General features: G+C 42.2%; 1 protein-coding gene across 3 annotated transcripts in view; it reads right to left on the bottom strand.

Annotated features, from left to right (window-relative positions):
• The window catches only part of LOC306927424 (disks large homolog 4-like), a 309,688-nt gene that overhangs the window by 4,818 nt on the left and 279,091 nt on the right, over positions 1 to 25,779 (bottom strand). For all 3 annotated transcript variants that reach the window (XM_079507155.1, XM_079507157.1, XM_079507156.1), the window contains 8 exons: positions 23,809 to 23,911; positions 20,852 to 20,966; positions 12,152 to 12,331; positions 10,288 to 10,333; positions 10,155 to 10,185; positions 8,729 to 8,776; positions 4,124 to 4,225; positions 3,034 to 3,206 (listed from right to left, as the gene is read on the bottom strand). In XM_079507155.1, the coding sequence (XP_079363281.1) occupies positions 3,034 to 3,206; positions 4,124 to 4,225; positions 8,729 to 8,776; positions 10,155 to 10,185; positions 10,288 to 10,333; positions 12,152 to 12,331; positions 20,852 to 20,966; positions 23,809 to 23,911 (798 nt within the window). The remainder of the gene's footprint in view (positions 1 to 3,033; positions 3,207 to 4,123; positions 4,226 to 8,728; positions 8,777 to 10,154; positions 10,186 to 10,287; positions 10,334 to 12,151; positions 12,332 to 20,851; positions 20,967 to 23,808; positions 23,912 to 25,779) is intronic.

Below are 25,779 nucleotides of genomic sequence, written 5' to 3'. Positions count from 1 at the left end.
ACTAGTGGTGGAAAAAGTACGCAATTGTTTTACTTAAGTAAAAGTACCAATACTGCCATTTAGAACTACTTCGTTACAAGTAAAAGTACAGAATTGAAAATTTACTCGAGTAAAAGTTCAAAAGTATCGGCATCAGAATGTACTTAAAGTACTAAAAGTAAAAGTATTCATATTGTATAATGTCCTATTGTAGATCGGCTATTTTCAAATGTCCGAAATGTATAGGGTTGAAGTGGTTACTGTATGTTTTCTAATCAAAATTTAAATCGCCAAAGTAACTAGTAACTAAAGTTTTCAAATAATTGCAGTGTAACAGTAAAAGTACAACACTTTGGCTCTGAGATGTAGTGGAGTAGAAGTAAAAGTATTGGAAATTGGAAACACTCAAGTAAAGTACAAATTCACTCGAGCTCCGGTGAAGGCACATCATTGTTGCCCTCTTATTAATAGCATCCCAGAGGCTAATGGACATGATAAACACTTGGATAAATCAATAGTAAAAAATGTCAAAACGCTTCAGGAGCAGCGCTCATCACCACCACGCCGGCTTGAGATGGATTGTGGTGGATCGATATTCTATTTCTTGCCATGGACACACATAATGAGTGGTCAATAATAATAACTAGTAGAAACACATATAGCCTTATTAGTGTCTTTGGCCATGTGCTGAGCATTTTGAAACGATAGGAGGTCTGGATTCATTAAATCAGTTTGAAGAAAAACCTGGACAAGACATTTCAATCATTGTCTTATCGGTTTTTCATAATTATTTTGAATTCATCTCCAAAAATTGGCCTCGGACACTAGTGCTGCACAATTAATTGAACAAAAAAAAGATTGAGATTTAAATTCAGACACCTATGCGATCTCATTTCTAAATTTGAGCAGGAATCGTGCAGCACTAGTTAGCTGTCCAATTCATTTGACTCTCATGTTTATTTACGCATGTTTTTGCGTTGAGAGACTTTAAGAGAGGTTTAACCCATTCGTCGAAATTTAAAAAAAAAGTTTTCTCAATCATGACAATTTTCAGAAAGATTTGAGGCACATTTTAACGATTTTTCAAAAATAGCAGACCTACAAGTTCATAGCGCGCCACTCGGTGGCGCGCTATGAACTGGTAGATCTGCTATTTTTCAATAGCTAAAGTATAACAGAATGCTTGAAACACCAAAAGGGGTTCCCGCCCAAAATGGGTTAAGTCAAGCACGTTGATTTTGTCTGAGGTGTGTCCCCCTCCCCTCCCTACTACCTGCTGTACAGGAGGTGAACTGTATGTACAGTATGTGTAGTGTCCGTACCAGTGTTGCCAACTCTCGTGAGAGAAATCAGCCAACCCACCTCCAAAAACAAGCCCAATAATATGGCCATATAATCCTATTTTCTTTTTTATGCATATATCATTATAAATATGTCTATAATATATTATAGACATCATATACAGTATTATCATATATTATGTCTATAATAATTGAGTACCACAGACGAAAAACAGTCTAAGTCCAAATTTCAGACTGACCCCTCCACGAAAAGGCCTTGTTGTCCTGAACCCTTATCTATCATTTATATATTATGGATCAATAGTGTGGACTTAGACTGTTATTCGTCTGTGGTACTCAATTAATGTTTTGGTCATTTATTATTATACTATTACACACATACTTTAGCCAGGGCTTAATAAGTAGAGACATCACTCAATGTGATTCACACTCCAAAATGAAAACAATTAGGAGACTTGGTGTCACGTGGACTGCGGTCACGTGTGTGTTATGATTTGTTATGATTAGTTTTGTTATGATGTAGTATAGATATATATATTTATTGGTTAATATTATGTATATATCTATATGAGGTAACTGGTGGTATTGTTATAGTTATATTGTATATATATGTTTAGACCTATCTTTGATATCTCTTATTATATATATATATATAGCTATACAGCCAGTAGACTTGTTATGAACCATATATGGGGATAGAAAGCGCTTTCTATTATATATGTGTTCTATTTCCACTCCAGGTTGGATTGACTGTATTTATATACCTTGTAGTCCATCAACGAGGGGCCGGGTTAGTCAGACGTCTGATCAACGCCTGACTCCTGATTGGTTGCCGGTCACGTGCACCCGATGGCCATGGGTGCACTGTTATCTACATAGTCAGTCTGTGTCTGACAGCTCGGGGGGAACATCACTATGGTCTTCCTCCGACCCGCTGTGTATAACTGCTAAAACTACCTTATTGTTTACCCTTTGTTCCGAACGCCCTTCGGAAAGGCGTTGTTTCTTTATTGTTGTTTGTTTGTTTGTTACTGAGCCATTATTGTTATTATACGTTTGTTTGATTTATATATATACTTTTATAATAAATCCACATATTTTGATCATGGTGTCTACTCCCCCTTCCTATGTTACTCACTCATTTACCCCTAGACTTATGATTTGTAACACTTGGCAAGACTGGTTCCTACCTGTTCGGCCCACCTCCCGGACACTCTGGACACTGGTCCCGTACAGGTGGCTGCTGTACTGTGTTCCTAAACTGTTCGGCCCACCTCCCTGACACTCTGGACACTGGTCCCGTACAGGTGGCATGTTGTACTGTGTTCCTACCTGTTCGGCAACCTCCCTGACACTCTGGACACTGGTACCGTACAGGTGGCATGTTGTACTATGTTCCTACCTGTTCGGCCACCTCCCTGACACTCTGGACACTGGTCCCGTACAGGTGGCATGTTGTACTGTGTTCCTACCTGTTCGGCCACCTCCCTGACACTCTGGACACTGGTCCCGTACAGGTGGCATGTTGCACTGTGTTCCTACCTGTTCGGCCACCTCCCTGACACTCTGGACACTGGTCACGTACAGGTGGCATGTTGTACTGTGTTCCTACCTGTTCGGCCACCTCCCTGACACTCTGGACACTGGTCCTGTACAGGTGGCATGTTGTACTGTGTTCCTACCTGTTCGGCCCACCTCCCTGACACTCTGGACACTGGTCACGTACAGGTGGCATGTTGTACTGTGTTCCTACCTGTTCGGCCACCTCCCTGACGCTCTGGACACTGGTCCCGTACAGGTGGCTGTTGTACTGTCCCGCCTCGATGAAGCGGTGGCTCTGGATGTCCTTCTCCATCTGCTCGCGGGACGACACGAAGTGGTAGTCCCTCCCGTCCACCTCGTACTCCCTCTTAGGCCGCGTGGTGTCTGCGTACGTACGGGACAGTGGTGGGGAAAAAAAGTACTCGCATGTTTTTTTACTTGCTTTAAAAGTATCAATACTGCGACGTAGAACTACTCCGGAATTCAACTTTTACTTGAGTAAATGTGCAAATGGATTGGCTTCAAAATGTACTTAAAGTACCAAAAGTAAAAGTACTAATTGTGCAGAATATCCCATTTACATCGCAATGTACTGTATATAGGGGTTGAAGTGGTTAATGTATGTTTTGTAATGATAAAATAAATACAAAGTAAAGTAGTAGCTAAAGTTCAAATAATTGTAATGGAGAAAAACTACAATTTCTGCCTCTGAGATGTAGTGGAGTACTGGAAATTGGAAATACTCAAGTAAAGTACAAATACCTCAAAATTGTACTTAAGTACGTACGTATTGGCTTTGAAAGTTCCCTTGAGAGGTTTCAAAAGGATCATCTTAGATGTACAGTCCACCACCTGCACTTGTTTGGATATTATGTACTAGCCTATGTTCATGCCTATATATTCATTATTTCTGTTTATATTTTGTACATTGTGGAGTTTTGCCCTGCCACTAAAAGATTAGCACTTTGGTGATTTGTTGTATCATGGATATTTTATTTGCTGTTCTATAATGTGACATTTACGATGTGGTATTGAAGTGTCATTTTATTTCTGCCTCTTGGCCACTTCCCAGAGACGCAGTCTCAATGTGTTTTTACTGGTTAAATAAAGGTTAAATTAAAAAAAAGTACGTAAATGTAAGTAAATGTACGCAGTTACTTTACACCACTGTGCGTATGGGAACCACAACCCATGAGCGCTCGCTCAGTCATTCCCTCCATTACATGTCAGAGTGTGCACACGTATACACGGAGCCATCAGAGGATCCTTTGCTCAATGTTGTGGATGTTTGAATTACTCACGGGGGACACAAGATCCGAACTTGTCAGGGAACTCGGAGAGCAGGTCGTCATTTACCCGGTCCTTCACCGGACCTAGTATTATGATAGGCCTCGCATAGTGAACTGTGGAGACAGAGAGAGAGAGAGAGAGAGAGAGAGAGACCTAGTATTATGATAGGCCTCGCATAATGAACTGTGGAGACAGAGAGAAAGAGAGAGAGAGAGAGAGAGAGAGAGAGAGAGAGAGAGACCTAGTATTATGATAGGCCTCGCATAGTGAACTGTGGAGACAGAGAGAGAGAGAGAGAGAGAGAGAGAGAGAGAGAGAGAGAGAGAGAGACCTAGTATTATGATAGGCCTCGCATAATGAACTGTGGAGACAGAGAGAGACAGAGAGAGAGAGAGAGAGAGAGAGAGAGAGAGAGAGAGAGAGAGAGAGAGAGAGAGACCTAGTATTATGATAGGCCTCGCATAGTGAACTGTGGAGACAGAGAGAGACAGAGAGAGAGAGAGAGAGAGAGAGAGAGAGAGAGAGAGAGAGAGAGAGAGCTAGAGAGAGAGAGAGAGACACCTAGTATTATCATAGGCCTCAGGAGTTTACAGCATTGATATCATAGCAAAATGTGTCCGAGGCCAACTGGGGGCCACCGGGACCAGTACCCAGGGGCCTTTCTCTGCCTCCAGCCTCCTATCTCTAGTCATGCCAAATTTACAAGCGACTTTACAGAAACATACTTATAATAGGCAGACTTAATTAATTGGCAACCCTGGTGGATTCTCTGACTATGGGATATATAAATAGGATGGACCAACTACTACGGTTAAGTTAGGACAGTGGTTTTCAACCCTTTTCACAGCAAGGACCATTGTTTATTCGTCATTTGATGAGATTTAGCCTCTCAGAACCAAGAACTAAAGGATATTTTGTTGTCGTTGGATAAGATTTTGTCCACAATTCCATGCTGTATTGATGTTGGTACCATTAGGAGAGACAACAGGGAATCATTGATCAAAATAACAATTCTTCTACATTCTCTAATTGCGTAGACTTGCAGATGTTTAAGAATAATCTAACTCTTGAGAGCTTAAAATGAAACTGGTTTCATTTTACGCTCTCAAGAGTTGAAGATCTAGATTTGGTTACCAACTCTCCATCATTTAGCTGCGGGGACCACCTGGAACACCCTCAAGGACCACTGGTGGTCCCCGGACCACTGGTTGAGAACTAGAGATGTCCCGATACTGTATTGGTATCAGAAAAGTATCGGTATCTGCCAGTGGCGGATTTTCAGGGCCTTCAAGGTATTCAGAGAAGGCCCTGGGATCCTCAGAAGAAAGAAAATAATAATTTTATAAATAACTTTTTTTATTGTATTTTTTTTTTTTAATCAAATTTATTAAAATAGTTTGTGTCGCTAATCTGTTAAAACCGCACTGTTTCGCTCGCCATAGTTGTTTTCGCCCCATTCACTGGGCATTAGAGCGTTTTTGTACAGGAGAAAATAACAGCCAATCTCAACAAGTCTCTGGGCAGACTTTAAAATAACAGCCAATCTCAACAAGTCTCTGGGCAGACTTTCCTCCATCGAGGGTCTTCTAGCATGCCCGGCCAATGCACTTTAACGGGAGCCCGATATGACAAATAAGGGCAGATACTATCTGCCCTTATTTGTCATCATCTGCCCTTATGACAAATAAGGGCAGATACTATCTGCCCTTATTTGTCATCATCTGCCCTTATGACAAATAAGGGCAGATACTATCTGCCCTTATTTGTCATCATCTGCCCTTATGACAAATAAGGGCAGATACTATCTGCCCTTATTTGTCATCATCTGCCCTTATGACAAATAAGGGCAGATACTATCTGCCCTTATTTGTCATCATCTGCCCTTATGACAAATAAGGGCAGATACTATCTGCCCTTATTTGTCATCATCTGCCCTTATGACAAATAAGGGCAGATACTATCTGCCCTTATTTGTCATCATCTGCCCTTATGACAAATAAGGGCAGATACTATCTGCCCTTATTTGTCATATCGGGTCATATCGGTATCTGCAAATATGCCAGTCTAACCAGCGATCCGACACAGGGGTAAGGGGTTGACACTGTGGCAGGTAAATAAAATGTTGGGGCATGTGGAGTTTGCTTTCGAGTTGCCCAAACTGCAAGTGCACATTTGAGTGAGGAGTCTGCTATAAACACAACACGTGATTAAAAGCTAGATAGCTATAAACACAACACGTGATATATAGCTAGATAGCTATAAACACAACACGAGATATATAGCTAGATAGCTATAAACACAACACGAGATATATAGCTAGATAGCTATAAACACAACACGAGATATATAGCTAGATAGCTATAAACACAACACGAGATATATAGCTAGATAGCTATAAACACAACACGTGATATATAGCTAGATAGCTATAAACACAACACGAGATATATAGCTAGATAGCTATAAACACAACACGAGATATATAGCTAGATAGCTATAAACACAACACGTGATTTATAGCTAGATAGCTATAAACACAACACGAGATATATAGCTAGATAGCTATAAACACAACACGTGATATATAGCTAGATAGCTATAAACACAACACGAGATCACAACACTGGTATCGGCATCGGATCGGGAACGAAAACGGTGTATTGGGACAATCCCTATTGAGAACCACTGGGTTAGGAGATGTGTAACTAATCACTGAGGACGAGCTCTACTTCGGCACAACGTCCAACTCAGAGAGGCAGCCGCAGTGGGAGCACTTTCTGCCTGGATAATGAAGTGTAAATTCAGTGTCAGTCTATAGGGGCCCTCAGCCCCCCAGGGGCCTCAGCCCACACACACACACACACACAAATACACACACACACACAGACACACAGGGGGGGGGGGGGTTGCGACTTGCGAGTTTAACTTGGCACCTGTCATGTCAGAGCAGCTTCGGGTTTGCCCCGAGTACGAACCCACTGCATTCGACGACACAACACATTTTTTAAAGTAAACGGACAAAAGTTACTAAAGTTGGGAGAATGTTTTCAGAGTCACGCTCTAGTCTACAGTAACAATCCCTTCGTATTAGTGTTATAGCTCGAGACTTTTTTTATTTTTCTGGATTGGCGAGTGAGTGGTAGCATCTATATTTAGACATGGAACACATGCATGCATACATAATGAGCTCCGGGGCTGACGCTGACTGACTTTAACTTTGGAAAATGGAACAGTTAAGAAGTCTTTGTACAGTATGTTTTTTTTTTGTTTTTGTTGCTAGAATGGAATCGGGTGCCGTGACTAGGGATGGTTTGTGGTAGCGGAGAGAGAGAGGGTGGTCTCCATTGGATGATGATGCTGTGTCCGGGGGCTCCTCCTCAGCCCCTCAATCCATCCCTGATATTCTGGCAGTCGGGCAGAAGCCTCTCATCTCCATAATTGTAAGCTTTTGTGTTTCTTTTTCGTAAATCAATGCGCTACATCGCAACTGTGACGATGAAATGGGGCCACTATATTTCCACTCTCACTTCAGAGGGGCCACATTGCATATTACTGTCGTAGCAAAAAATAGTCAATCTACAAGCTCAAAACGCGTCGCACTGCGACGCGTTTTGAGCTTGTAGATCGGCTATTTTTTGCTATTATTTGAATTTAAATCCTGAATTATTTGTTTTGATATTTTTGAATTGGAATCCTGAAAAGTTTTTTTAATGCCTTTAATTATAGTTATGTTGACTTTATGAACTAAATACAAATACAATGGACATAAAAAAAGACAATAAGATTTTAATACTACTCATTAAGCTACTTTAGACTGAAGTAATTAAAGCGGGTCATGTTTGCATGTTTGGAATTGTAACAGCTGAAAACAATACTATATCAGTATTCTGATCGAACCTGAGGGCCACATTAAGTGAAGGTGGGGGCCCGGGCCGCCAGTTGCCCATGTATGCCTTACTCGATCGTATTACTTACGGCGCCACACAAAAGCATCAAAAGGAGAAGATCCATAAGCTCGAAACTTTCGAGCTTGTAGATCTGCTACCTTTGATACCTATTGTTCCCAGGTGTAACAACTCATTCGGACAGTCTGCCTTCTCAGTAAAGGGAGCAAACCTATGGAACTCTTTGCCTACGGTTCTAAAACTAGAGACGGATGGTAACGTGTTCTACAGTGGACTCAAACTATGGTTGAAATCAAATCAACTGTGTTCACACGTATAGCTTGAGTTACTAGAGTGATTATGTTTACTTGTGTATTTGAGATTATGTAATGGGTACTGTAATTTTGCTGTAAATAATATTAGAATGTATAATTTTTTGTATTTGATTGGGTGTTTTTTTTAAACTAAATTGTATTTTTTAGAAAAGTCTCCTGTGGACAAGTGGTGAAAATTAGCACATGTGCTAACACACTGTAAACGATGCATCTACAATTTGTACAACTGTGCAATGAGCAATGCAAACATAAATAAACAAACATAAATAAACATACATTTGACTTTGAATCGTGAAGAGTAACAGTTTTGGACATAATGAGGTTTCCACCCGACAGAGACGATATGAAATCATGCAGATAAATATCACATGAAAAGAAAGCTTTATTTTCTTCGAACCTTCCACTTGTGTGACCGTCTCGTAGCTGTGAGCGGTGTCGTCTCTCCCTGAGGACAGCACATGAAATAAAACATCATTCAGACAGTCGGACAGTTTCTTTATTAGCAGTGTCGTCAACAGGACTTTCAACTGCAGGCGTTGCCTTGCTGCATGCCGTCACTGTTACTGTACAATACATGGCTGTCTTTACTGTGCCTCGTTAGTGACTGACTAGAGTTACTAGCTGCTACAGAGAGATATAGTATAAGGCTGTGTCCCAAATCACTCACTACTCACTATATAGCATTATAGTGATTATTACACCTTTTTGTAATAGTGTCCGAATGTCTACAGTAGTCATTATTATATCCTATATCATTCAACACTCCTCAGAGTTACTATAGAGCGTCGCAGTCCCGCCCCCTTTCATGACGACGCCAGGCCCAGGAAATAGTTCCCAATGCATTTTCCCCATAGACATTTCAAAACGTATTTATTTAAAGACCTTATAAGCGTCGTACAAAGCCAACTCTTGTCGTGACAAAACAAACACAATATTTGTGTTGTAACCTGCCGTTTTCTTCTTCTCTCTAATTATTTGTTCAGCCCGAAAAATTGTGTTTGTTGTCATGATTTGTCACGACAAGAGTTGGCTTTGTACGAGGCTAGACTAGTTGACTTGTCCCAGATGGCATTTTTGGTCAAAACAGCGTTTCTTTGACGGCACAGAGCTGACGATCTAGAGCTCTCCGGAGCTCCGGCCTGGATTCACATTGTAAACAAGGCCCGCCCAGCTGTGTGAAAACTCCTAACTTAAGACTACTGTTTGTGGAGCGGAAATGGCGGCTTTTCAAAATAAGAGTTCAAATTAAAAAAATGCTGGCGTGAATTAGATCCTAATTTTTCAATAAATGCTAGCGGCCTAAGTGTTAACTACCTATTATTATTTTTTTTAAATAAACATTTGTACATTGAGAAACTGTGTACATTGGTGACTATAACTATAATCTACCTGATCTTGAGGCCTACAGTCGACTAGTTGAATAGTCGACTAGTTGCTTAATGCCCTAGTAGGGAGTAGTGAATGAGTGAGTGATTTCAGACACAACCAATTATCTAAGCAAGTAGTAATTCAGCCAGTACTTTTCAGCCAGGCCAAGATCTTGGCCTGGCTGAATTCATTTAACTAACTGAATTCATTTAACTCTGAGAGTGTACACATTGGTTGCAATTGAGAGAGTACAAAAGCAATGATTTGGTTTCATTTAAGAGTGTACAAATACAATCAAAATCAGTGAATTGCCAGCACATACATGTTGCATTTGGTTGCATTTGTACACTCTCAAGAGTTGAAAATGGATGATTTAACACCAATCATTTTAACTATATGTACAGCTGAACTTTCAGACAAACAACATGTAACGTTTAAGCTCCTTGCCAACTCACCTTGAGAGCCCAAAGTGTCCCGATTATGGTCCTGCAAAAACAGAACAACCCAGAGACCACGTTAGACCCATACATTAGTGACAAGACGAGCGTCGTTCATCTTTTAAAACAATTCCAACAGAAAGATGCTTACCCTCTCTTTGGTGTTGCAGCGAGACGACCAGTCTTTCCTCTCTACCCTGGAGACATATAAAGCAAACGGATGCACTGAAATCTGAGACAGGGAGAGAGATAATATAACGGACGCCATGATGATGGCGAGGTGTAAGGATAACGAGAGTCCCCTCGCACTGCGCTCCGACACTGTTTATGGCACGCACGCATCGATCCATGCAATAAACCGGCGGCAGCAAAGCGACTCTATCATTATCTTTATGCTGATGACGTTGTGTTGGTGCTGCCTAGGCTGCTCCTGATCACTGGTCAAAACACAATCTGCTGGAGCTGCCTGCACCTGATCATTATGCTGATGACGTTCTGTTTGCAGACCCACTCCCAGTCTTCCGTCGTATAGTCTGAAAACCCACCTCTTCAGGCTCCATCTTATAGCCCGTAGCACTTGCCGTAGCACTTGAACTAGCTTCGGTGACCTTACAGGTGTATGCAAAGGCTCAACTTGTGTAATTTTACGCATTTCATGTAGACATAGCACACTGTAGTCTTATAATCATAGTTCACTGTACAGACATTCTACTGTTAGACGGATGTTAGGCTCTTAGCTTGCTTATGATCCTTGATGACTATTTCTATGGATTCGATGTATTTTACCATGTGTCGTTCTTGCTTACTGTACGTCGCACTGGATTAAGAACGTCTGCTAAATGTCTAAATTGTAAATTGTGCTGCCTGCTGCACCTGATCAGTGGCCAAAGCACAAGTCCCAATAACATCACTGAAGTGCACCACCACTTTAACCCACAACGTGGCGCCGGTGCCAAAGAAATCCGCGCTATGAGCTTACAAAACGCGTCACTTCCACCTGCCCCGGATGTGACAGCCCTCCATATTGGAGCCAGATCCTCACTAAAGGGGATTGTTCGGCACGGAGTGCTTTCACTTTCTTAGCGCGATCAAAGTTTATACTTCTATAAGGTCTCAAAGGTTTGAGAATAAGGACTATTAAGCGTCGGATCCGTGTGGAGGCTGTCTAACATAGCTTAGTTTTCATTTAGTTTCAATTTATTCATTCGTCAGTGGAAAAATGTAGTCGACGAACATTTTACTACGTCTTAGTTTTACACTGCTCTGTAGTTACAGGGTATGAAGCCCATCCATCTCCTCTGTAGTTACCTGTGCTTTCTGAGTATGAAGCCCATATTTCTCCTCTGTAGTTACCTGTGCTTGCTGGCTATGAAGCCCATCTCGTCTGTAGTTACCTGTGCTTGCTGGCTATGAAGCCCATCTCGTCTGTAGTTACCTGTGCTTGCTGGCTATGAAGCCCATCTTGTCTGTAGTTACCTGTGCTTGTTGGCTATGAAGCCCATCTCGTCTGTAGTTACCTGTGCTTGCTGGCTATGAAGCCCATCTCGTCTGTAGTTACCTGTGCTTGCTGGCTATGAAGCCCATATCGTCTGTGTAGTTACCTGTGCTTGCTGGCTATGAAGCCCATCTCGTCTGTAGTTACCTGTGCTTGTTGGCTATGAAGCCCATCTCGTCTGTAGTTACCTGTGCTTGTTGGCTATGAAGCCCATCTCGTCTGTAGTTACCTGTGCTTGCTGGCTATGAAGCCCATCTCGTCTGTAGTTACCTGTGCTTGCTGGCTATGAAGCCCATCTCGTCTGTAGTTACCTGTGCTTGTTGGCTATGAAGCCCATCTCGTCTGTAGTTACCTGTGCTTGCTGGCTATGAAGCCCATATCGTCTGTGTAGTTACCTGTGCTTGCTGGCTATGAAGCCCATCTCGTCTGTAGTTACCTGTGCTTGTTGGCTATGAAGCCCATCTCGTCTGTAGTTACCTGTGCTTGCTGGCTATGAAGCCCATATCGTCTGTGTAGTTACCTGTGCTTGCTGGGGATGAAGCCCATCTCCTCGGCCTCGTTCTGCATGGTGCTGACCCGCCGCGCCTGCCACCACTCCTCGTCCCCGCAGTCCATGATGTGCAGCACGTCCCCGAACCGGAAGCCCAGCGCCTGGCTCAGGAAGCCGCAGTCGGCCGTCTTGTCGTAGTCAAACAGAGCCCTGCATGCACACATGGGGGAGAGGAGACATGTCAATTAACACCTCTATAGTCAAACAGAGCCCTGCGCACATGGGGGGAGAGGAGACATGTCAATAACAACCTCTACTGGTACTCTGTAGTCAAACAAGAACCCTGCACACATGGGTCAGAGGTGGAGACATACAGTGAGCCTTGTTAACAATTTGAATGCTGGCCATTTTGAGCAGAGCTATTCCGCCTGTGCTAAAGGTTATGCATTGAACGAAGGACCTTGTCTGAGGCCCACAGTAAATGTTCTCTTATAGCGAGAATCACACAGCATACCTCAAAAGAAAGCGTAACTTGTCCACTCTAATTTAAAATTGTGATTTTACCATCTTCCATTCTGGAGATATGCACCTTTATGTAACACCTGCTTTTGTAGTAGCCTACTCTTCTTGAACAGAAAGGCTAATTAGAAGCGGTTTTGTCAGACGCTGTCTGACATAAAAACTCGGAAAGCCGTGCTCGCGCTGAGTTCCCTCCGATGTTTTTAGGCGGTTAGTATTACTGCTAAACAACACAACACATTTGCCATGTTCTATCTGACCGGCATTGATCATCATGATAAAGAAATAACCGCTCGCACAGGCGATACAATCCATGCGTGAAGAAATTAAGAAAAAAGGAGAGAAATCTGACGGAGACACTGAAGTCACATGGATCAGATTACACACACAACAAGAAGACTGCAGCCAGCTTGGCTATGAAGCCATTATTTTGCCCCGAGATGCATGGGACTCTCCAGCCTTTACGTGAGTGACAATACGGGGGCTGGGCTGCCTCGTGCTGTTTTCAGGAAGGGAGGGGGTGAGGCATTTTTTTCTTTTTTTTTGCGATCACATGATCGGAGTGTTGTGCTATCATCCGATGCTAGTTGATAAAGTGCCCGGGTGTGTAGAAAGACGATTGAAAGTAATCAATAAAAACATGCGGTAAACGTAGAAATCCGCTTCCCGCACGTGACGTTTGAGATTTGAACCACGTAGAAATCCCTCTCCCGCATCCACTGTGTTAATAACACCTGTTACTCTGTAGGCCTCGTCAATAACATTAAACTCTTGTTTGTTACCTTTTTATTTGAATCCTGAAATGTAACACTTTTGGACATATGAGGTTTCCACCCGACAGCGACAATATATATACTATGTTATTATGCTTTGTCTGTTTCACTTTGGTCTCAATAACCTCAAGCTGGAAAAACATTTTGTATTGTAATGTATTTCATGCATTTCTATTCCACACGTGACAACGGTTAAAAAAATGTATGCATGTGATGATGATGACGCACAGAGAATAAATTGAAGCCATGATATCTCCGTATCGGTTCGTCCTTCATGAAGGGCTTTAGTGAATGCTCAACTAGACGGACTGTCAGGTTGGGTTTGGATCGTGGATTGACATCATGGCCCACATCTCTCTGAACCACAACGACCCACCAAGAGCCCATTATGTTCTCCGTATAGAGAACCGTCCCCACCAGCAGCCTCTTTCAGAGTGCGTTTGACAGTACATTGTTGGTTTATTTGTGCATGTCAGAAACGATATATGGGGGCCCCCACATTAGCTCTTGAATCTCTTTAAGGCCATGCACCCCTGCCTATTTTATGCCTGTCAAAATAGGAAAACATTTGGCCGTTGGTAAATAAAACTGGCAAATATTCATATGCTTGTAGCTTGCCTACTTCCACTATTAATAATGAATTGCATTTTTATAGCACTTTTCCAAGTGCTCAAAGCGCTTTACAATGGTTCATTCATTCATACATTGGGAGGTGAAGCGGCGAATGGTCGGCGCCAGCGTCCTCACTTCCCACATTCACACACCGATGGTGGCGAGCTAACACCGACCGACTCATTGGAGGCAATGTAGGTTCAGTGTCTTGCCCAAGGACACTTCGACATGTGGACAGGAGGAGCCGGGATTCGAACCGCCGACCCAGGGATCATTGGACGACCTGCTCTACCTCCTGAGCCACAGCCGCCCACATTATATAGGCTTTGAGTGGTTACTGGTTATGGTCTTTAAAACACTTTCCCTTCTATTCACAAGTTGCTCGAGTTAATTAATTGTAGAACACTTTCCCTGCGATTCGCGAGTTGCCCGAGTTATGTTTTCATTGTTTAATCCACGTTTCTAATCAGTTTTAAGTCATACGCCGCCAGTGGTGGAAAAAGTACAAAAATATTTTACTTAAGTAGAAGTACTGATTCTCTACTTGAAAATTACTTAAGTAAAAGTACAAAGTACCCATTAAGAAAGTTACTTAAGTAAAAGTATAAAAGTACCTCAAATTAAATGTACTTAAGTACAAAAAGTACCCGGTGTAAAATGTACTTAAGTAAAAAGTAAAAATTACAAAGTACAAGTACAAAGTACAAGTAAAAAGTACAACATGCTTTTCAAAATGCCTACAAAGAAATGAAGTCCAAAAGTGGCTTTATTTCAACACTCGTCTCGAAACTGGCCATTCATTATCAATGGCATTTAATGTTTGTGTTAGGATAAACACTAGAAACTGGCCATTCATTATCAATGGCATTTAATGTTTGTGTTGGGATGAACACTAGAAACTGGCCATTCATTATCAATGGCATTTAATGTTTGTGTTAGGATAAACACTACCAACTGGCCATTCATTATCAATGGCATTTAATGTTTGTGTTGGGATGAACACTAGAAACTGGCCATTCATTATCAATGGCATTTAATGTTTGTGTTGGGATAAACACTAGAAACTGGCCTTCATTATCAATGGCATAATGTTTGTGTTAGGACAATGTTTGTGTTTACGCACCCTCAGGGTGCAAGCAAGCTCACACAAAAATATATTTCAGATGGGGGTCCACAGTCATTTAGGGGAGAATGGTGAGAGCCATTGCAATTTGTAAAACAGACATTATAATTGCGTGAATTCACGCATTATAATTAGCCCTTCACTAATTAAGCCCCACCCACTCCTCTCCCATTGAGATGCATGTTAAATGATTTCTCCATAAAAATAATCGATAATTTCAGTAGCAAGAGCTTGAAAATGTCTTCTAAATCTAGTCAAAAAAGCCTACAGTAGGCTATGGCCTATGCACAATGTGGATTACATTATTGGGTGAGAAAGTTGACGACCATCCATCCCGTTCGACAGACGTTTACATGCAATGCACGGTAAGAGCCTACAGTGATTATTATTGCAACCACCTGGATGGGTGAGTCGTGTAACGTTTCTGACGTTAAGCTGTGTATGTGACGAAAACAGAACTGCACTAACCAGCAGATGCAGCGACACACACACACACACACACACACACACACACACACACACACACACACACACACACACACACACACACACACACACACACACACACACACACACACACACACACACACACACACACACACACACACACACACACGCGCACGCGCACACACACACACGGCAGAATTACGTTTTTTAAAACTAGTATAAATTATTTATGTGACAATTGGCAAAAAATCTGAACGACGTTTTAAACTATGCTATTGATCTGACAATATATTGGTATAAAAAAAATGTCAGGAATTCTAATGTATGGAAATTGGATTTATCCTATAACGTACTGCACTATAGTACATTTTTCCTCATGATGCAAAGGAAGTAATTTAGTTTCAGCAGCATCAGTCATTCTACACACATCTCTCCATGTAGTTTATATTAGACTGGTATGAATTGGAGAGACTCCATGTTTATTAGGTTCATGAACTGAGACATGCTTCTCATAGAACCAGACATGTTAAATCATTTTGGGCGGGAACCCCTTTTGGTGTTTTAAGCATTATGTTATACTTTAGCTATTGAAAAATAGCAGGTCTACAAGCTATGAGTTTGTAGGTCTGCTATTTTTGAAAAATCGTGAAAATGTGGCGTAAATCTTTGAATATATATTCTTTCAGAGCAAACGTTTTTAACTCATATCTTTGCTTCTGGGGGAGGGGTCGCTGGAACAACATATGTTCAGATGGGGGTCGGCGACCAAATACATGACATGAAAATATTGAGAACCACTGATATAGAAACATGATGTTTTTCAGAAATTTTTCATGATTTAGAAGACATTTTTTTAAATTACCCTAAATGGGTAAGTACCGTATAAGTGGAAGTTCCTCTTAAGGTAGTGCAAAGTACATTTTGTGCTCCGTTTGAGGTGCCGTACATTTCTTGTTTGACGGTGGAACTTCTGCGCCTCCCACATAAAAGACAGTCAGTTTGCTCTCGGTAGAAATGATTACATTTCCAAGGCCTTTTCATTCCGTGATTATGTGAACGTTTGGCTGAGCACACAGTGCTCTCTCTGGCTCTCCAAGGTAATGAAAAGACATCCTTTGATTTGTCATGATTGAATCCACCTGCAACACGTCCGCCGATAATACAACTATTCAGCTTACTTCACCACCCGCAAAAATACCAAACAGCAGTCTGTCGCCATAATATCCCACAGGTCTCTCTGCCACCACGCTGACTGCGCTTCACGCTAGTTTGGGGACCGTATACAGACTAATAACAGCACAGCCTCTCTGTCAAATCTTTAGCATAGTATGTTATCACTACGTAACAGATGCGTGTGCAGTTTGTGAATGAAGTTGAACACGTCACAACAAGTCCTGGCTGGGTAAAAGCTGCACTATACAGGCTCTATACTATACTGCTCTTCATACCTTCTTCACCAAAACACTTGAAAATTAAAATATATAAATGTATATAGGCTATACTACATATGTTTTAGGGTATAGAATGTGCCTCGGAATTGAGAACTGCAGCGTGGATATATATACCGGGAAAGCATCTGTGTCATTGATTTAGCGTTGGCTAAATGAGATATATATATATATAATCTTGAAAGTGTTTGAAAAATGATGTTGAATAATTTTGAACGACGGAAAAACTGGTTTAGAATCGGCCTCAAGTCTTAATGGGTTAAAAAAAATGTATTCATAATGTATTGTACAGTATATATTGCAACAATAATGTGTGGCTGTCACAAAAATCCCAAGACACAGAAAAAGGTCCGGTTTGTTCTCTGTCTTTTCGTACAGTACACAAAGGAAGGCCTATACTGTAATTACAGTGCTGTTGGAGCAGTGCTGTGTACAATTGTGTAAAAAAAAAAACCTGACTGACTGTTCGTTCAACTCTGAGCCTTATTACGGGTCAACTGTTACGTTCTCACAGTTTAACACTCTGGATTTCTGCTGCGTATGTAGTTATTATTATTATATAATATAATATAGTCTGAGAGCATTCTTTGTGTTTACGCAGCAAATGTTGACTGAGCAGAAACACTTGTTTGTTTGTTTTTTCCTCACATGTACTGTATAGTCTCTGTCGCGGGTGGAAACACTGTTACATTTCAGGATTCAAGTAAAAAAAAATATATAGCAAAAAGTTAATTATCTACTTTGTGTGTATTTCTTTTGTTATCATTGTTATCATATACTACTGTTAACTTCTTTGACTTGTTTATATCCTTTGATGTGTCTTATTTGTCTGTGCTGTTGTTTTTGTGTTTGTTGCTAAGGGTTGTGGCTCTTTCAGAGTGGCGGGAGGGGGAACAACATACACTTTCTTTGTATGGTATTGTATATGAAATATATAGCAAAAGTAGCAGATCGACACGCTCGAGCTTGTGGATCTGCAACTCTTGATGCTTTTGTGTGACACTGTAGTGTAGTTAGTATCAAGTAAGGCATTATTATGCATTTACGAACAGGGACATGCACACATAGACATCAAAGAGGGCTTCAGCCCCTGCCCCTTTTACTCTGTAAAACAACTGCCCTCTCCAGACCACGAATGCAGCATTTACTAATGGTGAAAGAAATGCAAAATGCCACTCTTTTCCATGCTGGAAGGCAGCGTTCAGGAGAATTGCCTTTTTCCCCGAAGTCTCCTGAACTTGAACACAGTATTTTGCGTTGAACAAATTTGTTTAGAAATCCATGTCGTTACACACCGCATCTCCACTAGCTAAAGAGTGCTGGGTTGCGCCCCGAAAATAGCTGATCTACAAGCTCTCAACGTGGCATACCGCGACGCGTTGTGAGCTTGTAGATCTGCTATTTTTGTCCAAAAGTGCCCTCTTACGGGATTTCAGCCCCTGCTTCTCTAACACTCTCTGCACGTGCCTGTTTACGAAAGCCCAACAGCAATAAGAACAGAGAGGATTCACAATCATTTTAGATAAGCTTAAGCGCTTTTGGGCATGATGTGTATAGAGCTCTGTCCCTAAAGTCCCAGCATTTGATCAAATAAAACTACTAGACACATACAGTGCTAGAGTGTTACACCTCATACTGTAACAACCACAGTCCTGTGCTATTTAGCAGGACTGGAGTATTTGTGTGATTATTAGTTCTCCTGCCGCTAATTGTTTGATCCAGTGTTCCGCCGCTGCATAATACGACATTCCCGCTATTTGTTTTATGTGTCTAAATCGCTGTTTTAATAATTAAAACGAAAGTCCGTCTCTGCCGCGGAGCAGGGGGAGAGAGCTACATGTTGTGATCTCGAAACCGGAAATCGACACATTCGCTGGGCTGCTAGGGCTTCTGGGAAATTGAGTCCAATGCAAGTGAACGGGGGTTTTGTCTGACTACAACAGCCTCACACCCCCCTCCATGTACCGTAGCAAGATGGCGATTGGTGCGATGGAATGTAAACACACGGCGCAAGCTATCTTCGGCGGAATTTCGACGATCAAAAGCCCAGATACTTCAGCGTATGATCTAAAGGTAATAAAACAATCTAGGCAGCGTAGAACATTTGATTAAAACGCGGGGAACGCGGGGTATGGCGTCAAAGTGTTAACCACATGAAACCTAGAGTCCCTATTCTGGGTCAAACCTGTATCAGACTAGTGACATCAGAAGACCGTCCAGACAATACAGACACAACAACTCAGGGGACATACAAACAAATGTATACATACAGTACAAAATCATACTCTTGTAGACGGCTCACCCATTACGCTCAATGCCTAAGTGGGGTACGTGAGCCATTACAATTTACAATTTAGGCATTTAGCAGACGCTCTTAACCCATTTAGACCCGAGGACGATTGTACAAAATGTCTTCTAAATCCTGACAGTTTTCTTGAAAAATCCATGTTTCTATGTCAGTTGTTCTCAAATATTTCCACGTCAAGGACCCCCTAAAATATATGTATTTGGCCTCCGACCCCCCCATCTGAAAATATGTTGTTCTAGGGACACCCCCAGAAGCAAAGATTTGAGTTAAAAATGTTCGCTCTGAAAGAATATATATTCAAAGATTTGCACCACATTTTCACGATTCTTCAAAAATAGCAGAACTACAAGCTCATGAGCTTGTAGATCTGCTATTTTTCAATAGCTAAAGTATAACATAATGCTTAAAACACCAAAAGGGATTCCCGCCCAAAATGGGTTAATCCAGAGCGATTTACAGTAAGCAGGAACGAAGATATGGTAATACCTCAAATACATAAAAATAGTCATTATGAATCATACGTATGCTAAGAACCTAACAGTGGAATAATTAACTATGCATATATACCATATAGTGCTATGTCTACATAAAATGCTATCTAAGTTGCATAAGTTGAGCCTTTGCGTACGTACGCCTGTATGGTCGTTGGGGCAATGTCAAGTGCTACGGGCTAAGATGGAGTCTGAATAAGTGGGTTTTCAGACTACGGCGGAAGATTGGGAGTGAGTCTGCAGTTCTGATTGCAATGGACAGTGCATTCCATAGTTTTGGAGCCAGAAGGGAGAAGAGTTTGGGACGTGTGGAGCGCTGTCAAGGTGTTTTTCCACGGTCTAATTGATTATGTACGATATAAAATGGCCAAAGCTGTGAATAGAGACAAGGGCATGTGCCGTATAAATGTCTCTACATGCCATACTCTCCCCACACCCGGCCGCCACCAGTGCTTTCTGTTTCCAATCCCACACGCCTAAACTAACCCAGCAGGTCTGGCAGGGAATCAAACCAGCAGCCTCTCACGTCTGGTACGTACCAGTGTTCATTCCGTCGACTAAAACTATGTTGAAAAATGTTCGTCGACTACCCTTTTTTCACAGAGGAAAACTAAATGAAAACTAAGCTATGATGAGCCAAGACAATTTCGTCAACAAATAAATACTAGACTAAAATGATAGGAAGGGACTAGTGGACAAGAGATCCAGTATAAGTCATTTTACACTTGGTTGCATGCTGAAAATAGCCAATCTGCAAGCTCACAACGTTGTGAGATTGTAGATCGGCTATTTTCAGCAAGTGTAAAGTCAGCCATTACGACGGCATCAAGGCCCGCCAAAACACATTTCAGTAGATTTAGTCGACAAAAATCGTATTATGTTTAGTCGACGAAAAAACTAGACTAACACTAAAACATTCCAGGTGACTAAAACTAAATGGAAACTATTCAAAAGACTATGACTAAGACTAAAATCAAAATGTGCTGCCAAAGACAACGCCGGTACGTACCTAATGTAGAACCCTCTCTTGGGGTTGCTCCGCAGCGTGGTGGTACCAGAACCCATACTGCTGTTCATCAGCTGTTCTCGCAGGTCGTGGATCTTGGCTTCGAAGCGGCTGTATTCTGAACAACAACAACAGAACAACGCATCAAAGATGATGTACTGTAAACCAGCGGTTCTAAAAGAAAACAAAATGTTTTAGCTCAAGACCCAAAAAAGAAATTTAAGACGTTTGCCCGAGACCCAAACTAGTGAAAATAGCAGATCTAACAAGCTGACAACGCATCGCGATGTGACGTGTATTTTTTTTTGGGGGGGGAGCAGTTTTTTAATGACATGACCAAAACATGATGAAATATATCGTCTCGTTCGAGTGGAAATCCAATGTTTAAAACTGTTACTTTTCAGGATTCAATGAAACAATAATTGCAAAAGTAGCAGATCTGCCGCCTGAAAACGCATCGCATTTCGAGCTTGTGAATGTGCTACTTTTGATGCTTTTGTGTGACGCTGTGCTGTAGTATGACCAAGTAGGGCGTTCATTTATGAGAAAAAAAAAAGAATATGCAGATAGGACGATATCAGAGCTGTCCTTAAAGGAGAATTCCATGCTACCTTCTTCTTACCTTTATTTGTAGTTGTTACGTCCCCACCAAAGAGGTCCAGGTGTTATTTTGTGCAAAAGTGCATTATTGGCTATTTCCCCTAATATAAGCCCTCAATGGGGGTTGGGTTTTTGTGGTAATTCACTTATTTCCATCCAAATAATTAGTATTACTTAGATACTATTTACATTATGAAGAGAGGATATATTTAAAAAAAAAAAAAGATGGAAATAAGCGAATTAGCACAACACCATTCAATTCAATGCAATTCAATTCAATTCAATTCATTGAGGGCTTATGGTAGGGGAAATAGCCAATACTGCGCTTTTGCACAAAATAACACCTGGACCTCTTTGGTGGGGACGTAACAACTACAAATAAATGTAAGAAAGCCTTTTAGTATGGAATTCTCCTTTAACGACGTGTCAGTGTCTCACCCTCTGGTCTGTACTGGGCGATGATAAACTGACTCCCCCTCTGGTCTGTACTGGTGATGATAAACTGACTCCCCCTCTGGTCTGTACTGGGTGATGATAAACTGACTCCCCCTCTGGTCTGTACTGGGCGATGATAAACTGACTCACCCTCTGGTCTGTACTGGTGATGATAAACTGACTCCCCCTCTGGTCTGTACTGGGTGATGATAAACTGACTCCCCCTCTGGTCTGTACTGGGTGATGATAAACTGACTCCCCCTCTGGTCTGTACTGGGTGATGATAAACTAACTCACCCTCTGGTCAGTCTGTACTGGGTGATGATAAAATAACTCACCCTCTGGTCTGTAGTGGGTCGATGATAAACTAACTCACCCTCTGGTCTGTACTGGGTGATGATAAACTGACTCCCCCTCTGGTCTGTACTGGTGATGATAAACTAACTCACCCTCTGGTCTGTACTGGGTGATGATAAACTGACTCACCCTCTGGTCTGTAGTGGGCGATGATAAACTAACTCCCCCTCTGGTCTGTACTGGTGATGATAAACTAACTCACCCTCTGGTCTGTAGTGGGCGATGATAAACTAACTCCCCCTCTGGTCTGTACTGGTGATGATAAACTAACTCACCCTCTGGTCTGTACTGGGTGATGATAAACTGACTCACCCTCTGGTCTGTAGTGGGCGATGATAAACTAACTCCCCCTCTGGTCTGTACTGGTGATGATAAACTAACTCACCCTCTGGTCTGTCTGTACTGGGTGATGATAAACTGACTCCCCCTCTGGTCTGTACTGGGCGATGATAAACTAACTCACCCTCTGGTCAGTCTGTACTGGGTGATGATAAACTGACTCCCCCTCTGGTCTGTACTGGGCGATGATAAACTAACTCACCCTCTGGTCTGTACTGGGTGATGATAAACTGACTCCCCCTCTGGTCTGTACTGGGTGATGATAAACTGACTCCCCCTCTGGTCTGTACTGGGTGATGATAAACTAACTCACCCTCTGGTCTGTCTGTACTGGGTGATGATAAACTGACTCCCCCTCTGGTCTGTACTGGGCGATGATAAACTAACTCACCCTCTGGTCAGTCTGTACTGGGTGATGATAAACTAACTCACCCTCTGGTCAGTCTGTACTGGGTGATGATAAAATAACTCACCCTCTGGTCTGTAGTGGGTCGATGATAAACTAACTCACCCTCTGGTCAGTCTGTACTGGGTGATGATAAAATAACTCACCCTCTGGTCTGTAGTGGGTCGATGATAAACTAACTCACCCTCTGGTCAGTCTGTACTGGGTGATGATAAAATAACTCACCCTCTGGTCTGTAGTGGGTCGATGATAAACTAACTCACCCTCTGGTCTGTACTGGGCGATGATAAACTAACTCACCCTCTGGTCTGTAGTGGGTCGATGATAAACTAACTCACCCTCTGGTCTGTAGTGGGTCGATGATAAACTAACTCACCGTCTGGTCCGTCTGTACTGGGCGATGATAAACTGACTCACCCTCTGGTCTGTACTGGTGATGATAAACTGACTCACCCTCTGGTCTGTACTGGGCGATGATAAACTGACTCACCCTCTGGTCTGTACTGGTGATGATAAACTGACTCACCCTCTGGTCTGTAGTGGGCGATGATAAACTAACTCCCCCTCTGGTCTGTACTGGTGATGATAAACTAACTCCCCCTCTGGTCTGTACTGGGTGATGATAAACTAACTCCCCCTCTGGTCTGTACTGGTGATGATAAACTAACTCCCCCTCTGGTCTGTACTGGGTGATGATAAACTAACTCCCCCTCTGGTCTGTACTGGTGATGATAAACTAACTCCCCCTCTGGTCTGTACTGGGTGATGATAAACTAACTCACCCTCTGGTCTGTCTGTACTGGGTGATGATAAACTGACTCACCCTCTGGTCTGTACTGGGCGATGATGGTGACCGTCTGTCCGGCGTTTTTCAGAGCGGCCGCCGCCTGTTCGTGTGTGGCCATGCGCAGGTCAACACCGTTCACCTGACAACACATGGGAAAAAAAGAAACACAAGCATTGTTATTTTGTTGTTTTTTTTAACCGCAAATGAAACATTTCACATAATATTAGACCATAAAAAGAGCTGTGCACAAAAAAAGGGTTTTGAATCCAGTGAAAGCGCCCCGGCTGGACCCCCGCGGCTCTATAGCGGCAGTGATGCCAGCAGTGTTGATTTCGTCGACTAAAACTAAGACGAAAAATGTTCGTCGACTACCTTTTTTCACTGAGGAAAACTAAATTAAAAAATGAAAACTAAGCTAGATGATGACTAAAACTAAGACTAAATATATTGACAATTTCGTCATAAAAACTAGACTAGGGACTAGTGGACAAGAGATCCAGTATAAGTAATTTTACACTTGGTTGCATGCTGAAAATAGCCGATCTACTAGCTCACAACGCGTCGCGCTGCGACGCGTTGTGAGCTTGTAGATCGGCTATTTTCAGCAAGTGTAAAATCAGTCATTACGACGGCCTCAAGACCCGCCGAAATACAATTCAAATCAACTGTAGATTTAGTCGACTAAAACTAGACTAACACTAAAACATTCCGGGTGACTAAAATGTGACTAAAACTAAATGAAAACTATTCAAGGGACTACGACTAAAACTAAAATCTGCTGCCAAAAACAACACTGGATGTCAGACGGCAGTTGCTTTATATATCAAAGCTGTTCCATTTTGACCCCTAACCAACCCCTTATACAGTGAGTCTACGCTTCCGCAACCAACCAAGACCTTTGAATTTATTAAAGAACACACATTAGCTCACGCTGGCTCTTTTGAAGATATTAATGTGTGTGTGTGCTTCCCTGATAGGGAGTAGAAAAGAAAAGAAAAATATGTTCTGGTCAGTGTGGATGATCTAATGAATCAAGGTCAGTGTCTGGACGCGGGCTGCGGCGCCTGTAGATTCCACCAGGAATCCTGTTGGAGTTCTTTGAACGGTGTGACCGGGTACAACCTCTGATTAATCCATTTAGACCTGAGGACGATTCGACAGAATCGACTGTGGCTCAGGAGGTAGAGCAGGTCGTCCAATGATCCATGGGTCGGCGGTCGGCGGTTCGAATCCCAGCTCCTCCTCCTGTCCACATGTCGAAGTGTCCTTGGGCAAGACACTGAACCCCAAATTGCTCCCGATGTGCTGGTTGGTACCTTGCATGGCTTCCGCCGCAATCGGTGTATGAATGTGTGTGTGTGAATGAGTGAATGTAATGCACAATCTATGTAAAGCGCCTTGGATAAAGGCGCTATATAAATGCACCATTTACCATTTACCATTTTCTAAATCCTGACAGTTTTCAGAAAAAAAACTCATGTTTCTATGTCAGTGGTTCTCAAAGGTTTTCATGTCAAGGACCCCAGAAACTATATGTAATTGGCCACAACCCCCACCGAGTGCCGTGCTACGAGCGCCGCGCTACGAGCTTGTAGATCTGCTATTTTTTCAATAGCTAAAGTATAATCCTTAGAACACCAAATGGGGTTCCCGTCCGGAATGCGTTAATCTCTTCTGAGCAGTCTGCTGCTCCACTTTTTATAGAGGACTTTATTACAGTGAAACTCTCTCTCTCTCTCTCTCTCAAAGCAGGAAGTGCACGGCAAAGTCAAAGTGACATCAGAATTAATGAGTTGTGTTGAAAACTATAACTTTTGTATCCTCTCTTATCCAAGTAACCTAGAGCTTCTATAGCGAACTGTTCTTATAGTCATAATGCTGAGACTACTGTACACACAGGGCTGCACGATTATGGCCAACATCATTATCACTCGTTATTTTGTATCGATGTTGAGATCACATATTCATAATCATACCGTTTGCACATCCATGCTGTGCCACTGTATA

Source organism: Electrona antarctica, assembly GCF_951216825.1.
Source record: "Electrona antarctica genome assembly, chromosome: 8".
In the NCBI taxonomy this organism is placed as follows: Eukaryota; Metazoa; Chordata; class Actinopteri; order Myctophiformes; family Myctophidae; genus Electrona; species Electrona antarctica.
The sequence above is the reverse complement of the archived record's forward strand: the minus strand, read 5'-3'. Positions and strand labels throughout refer to the sequence as shown.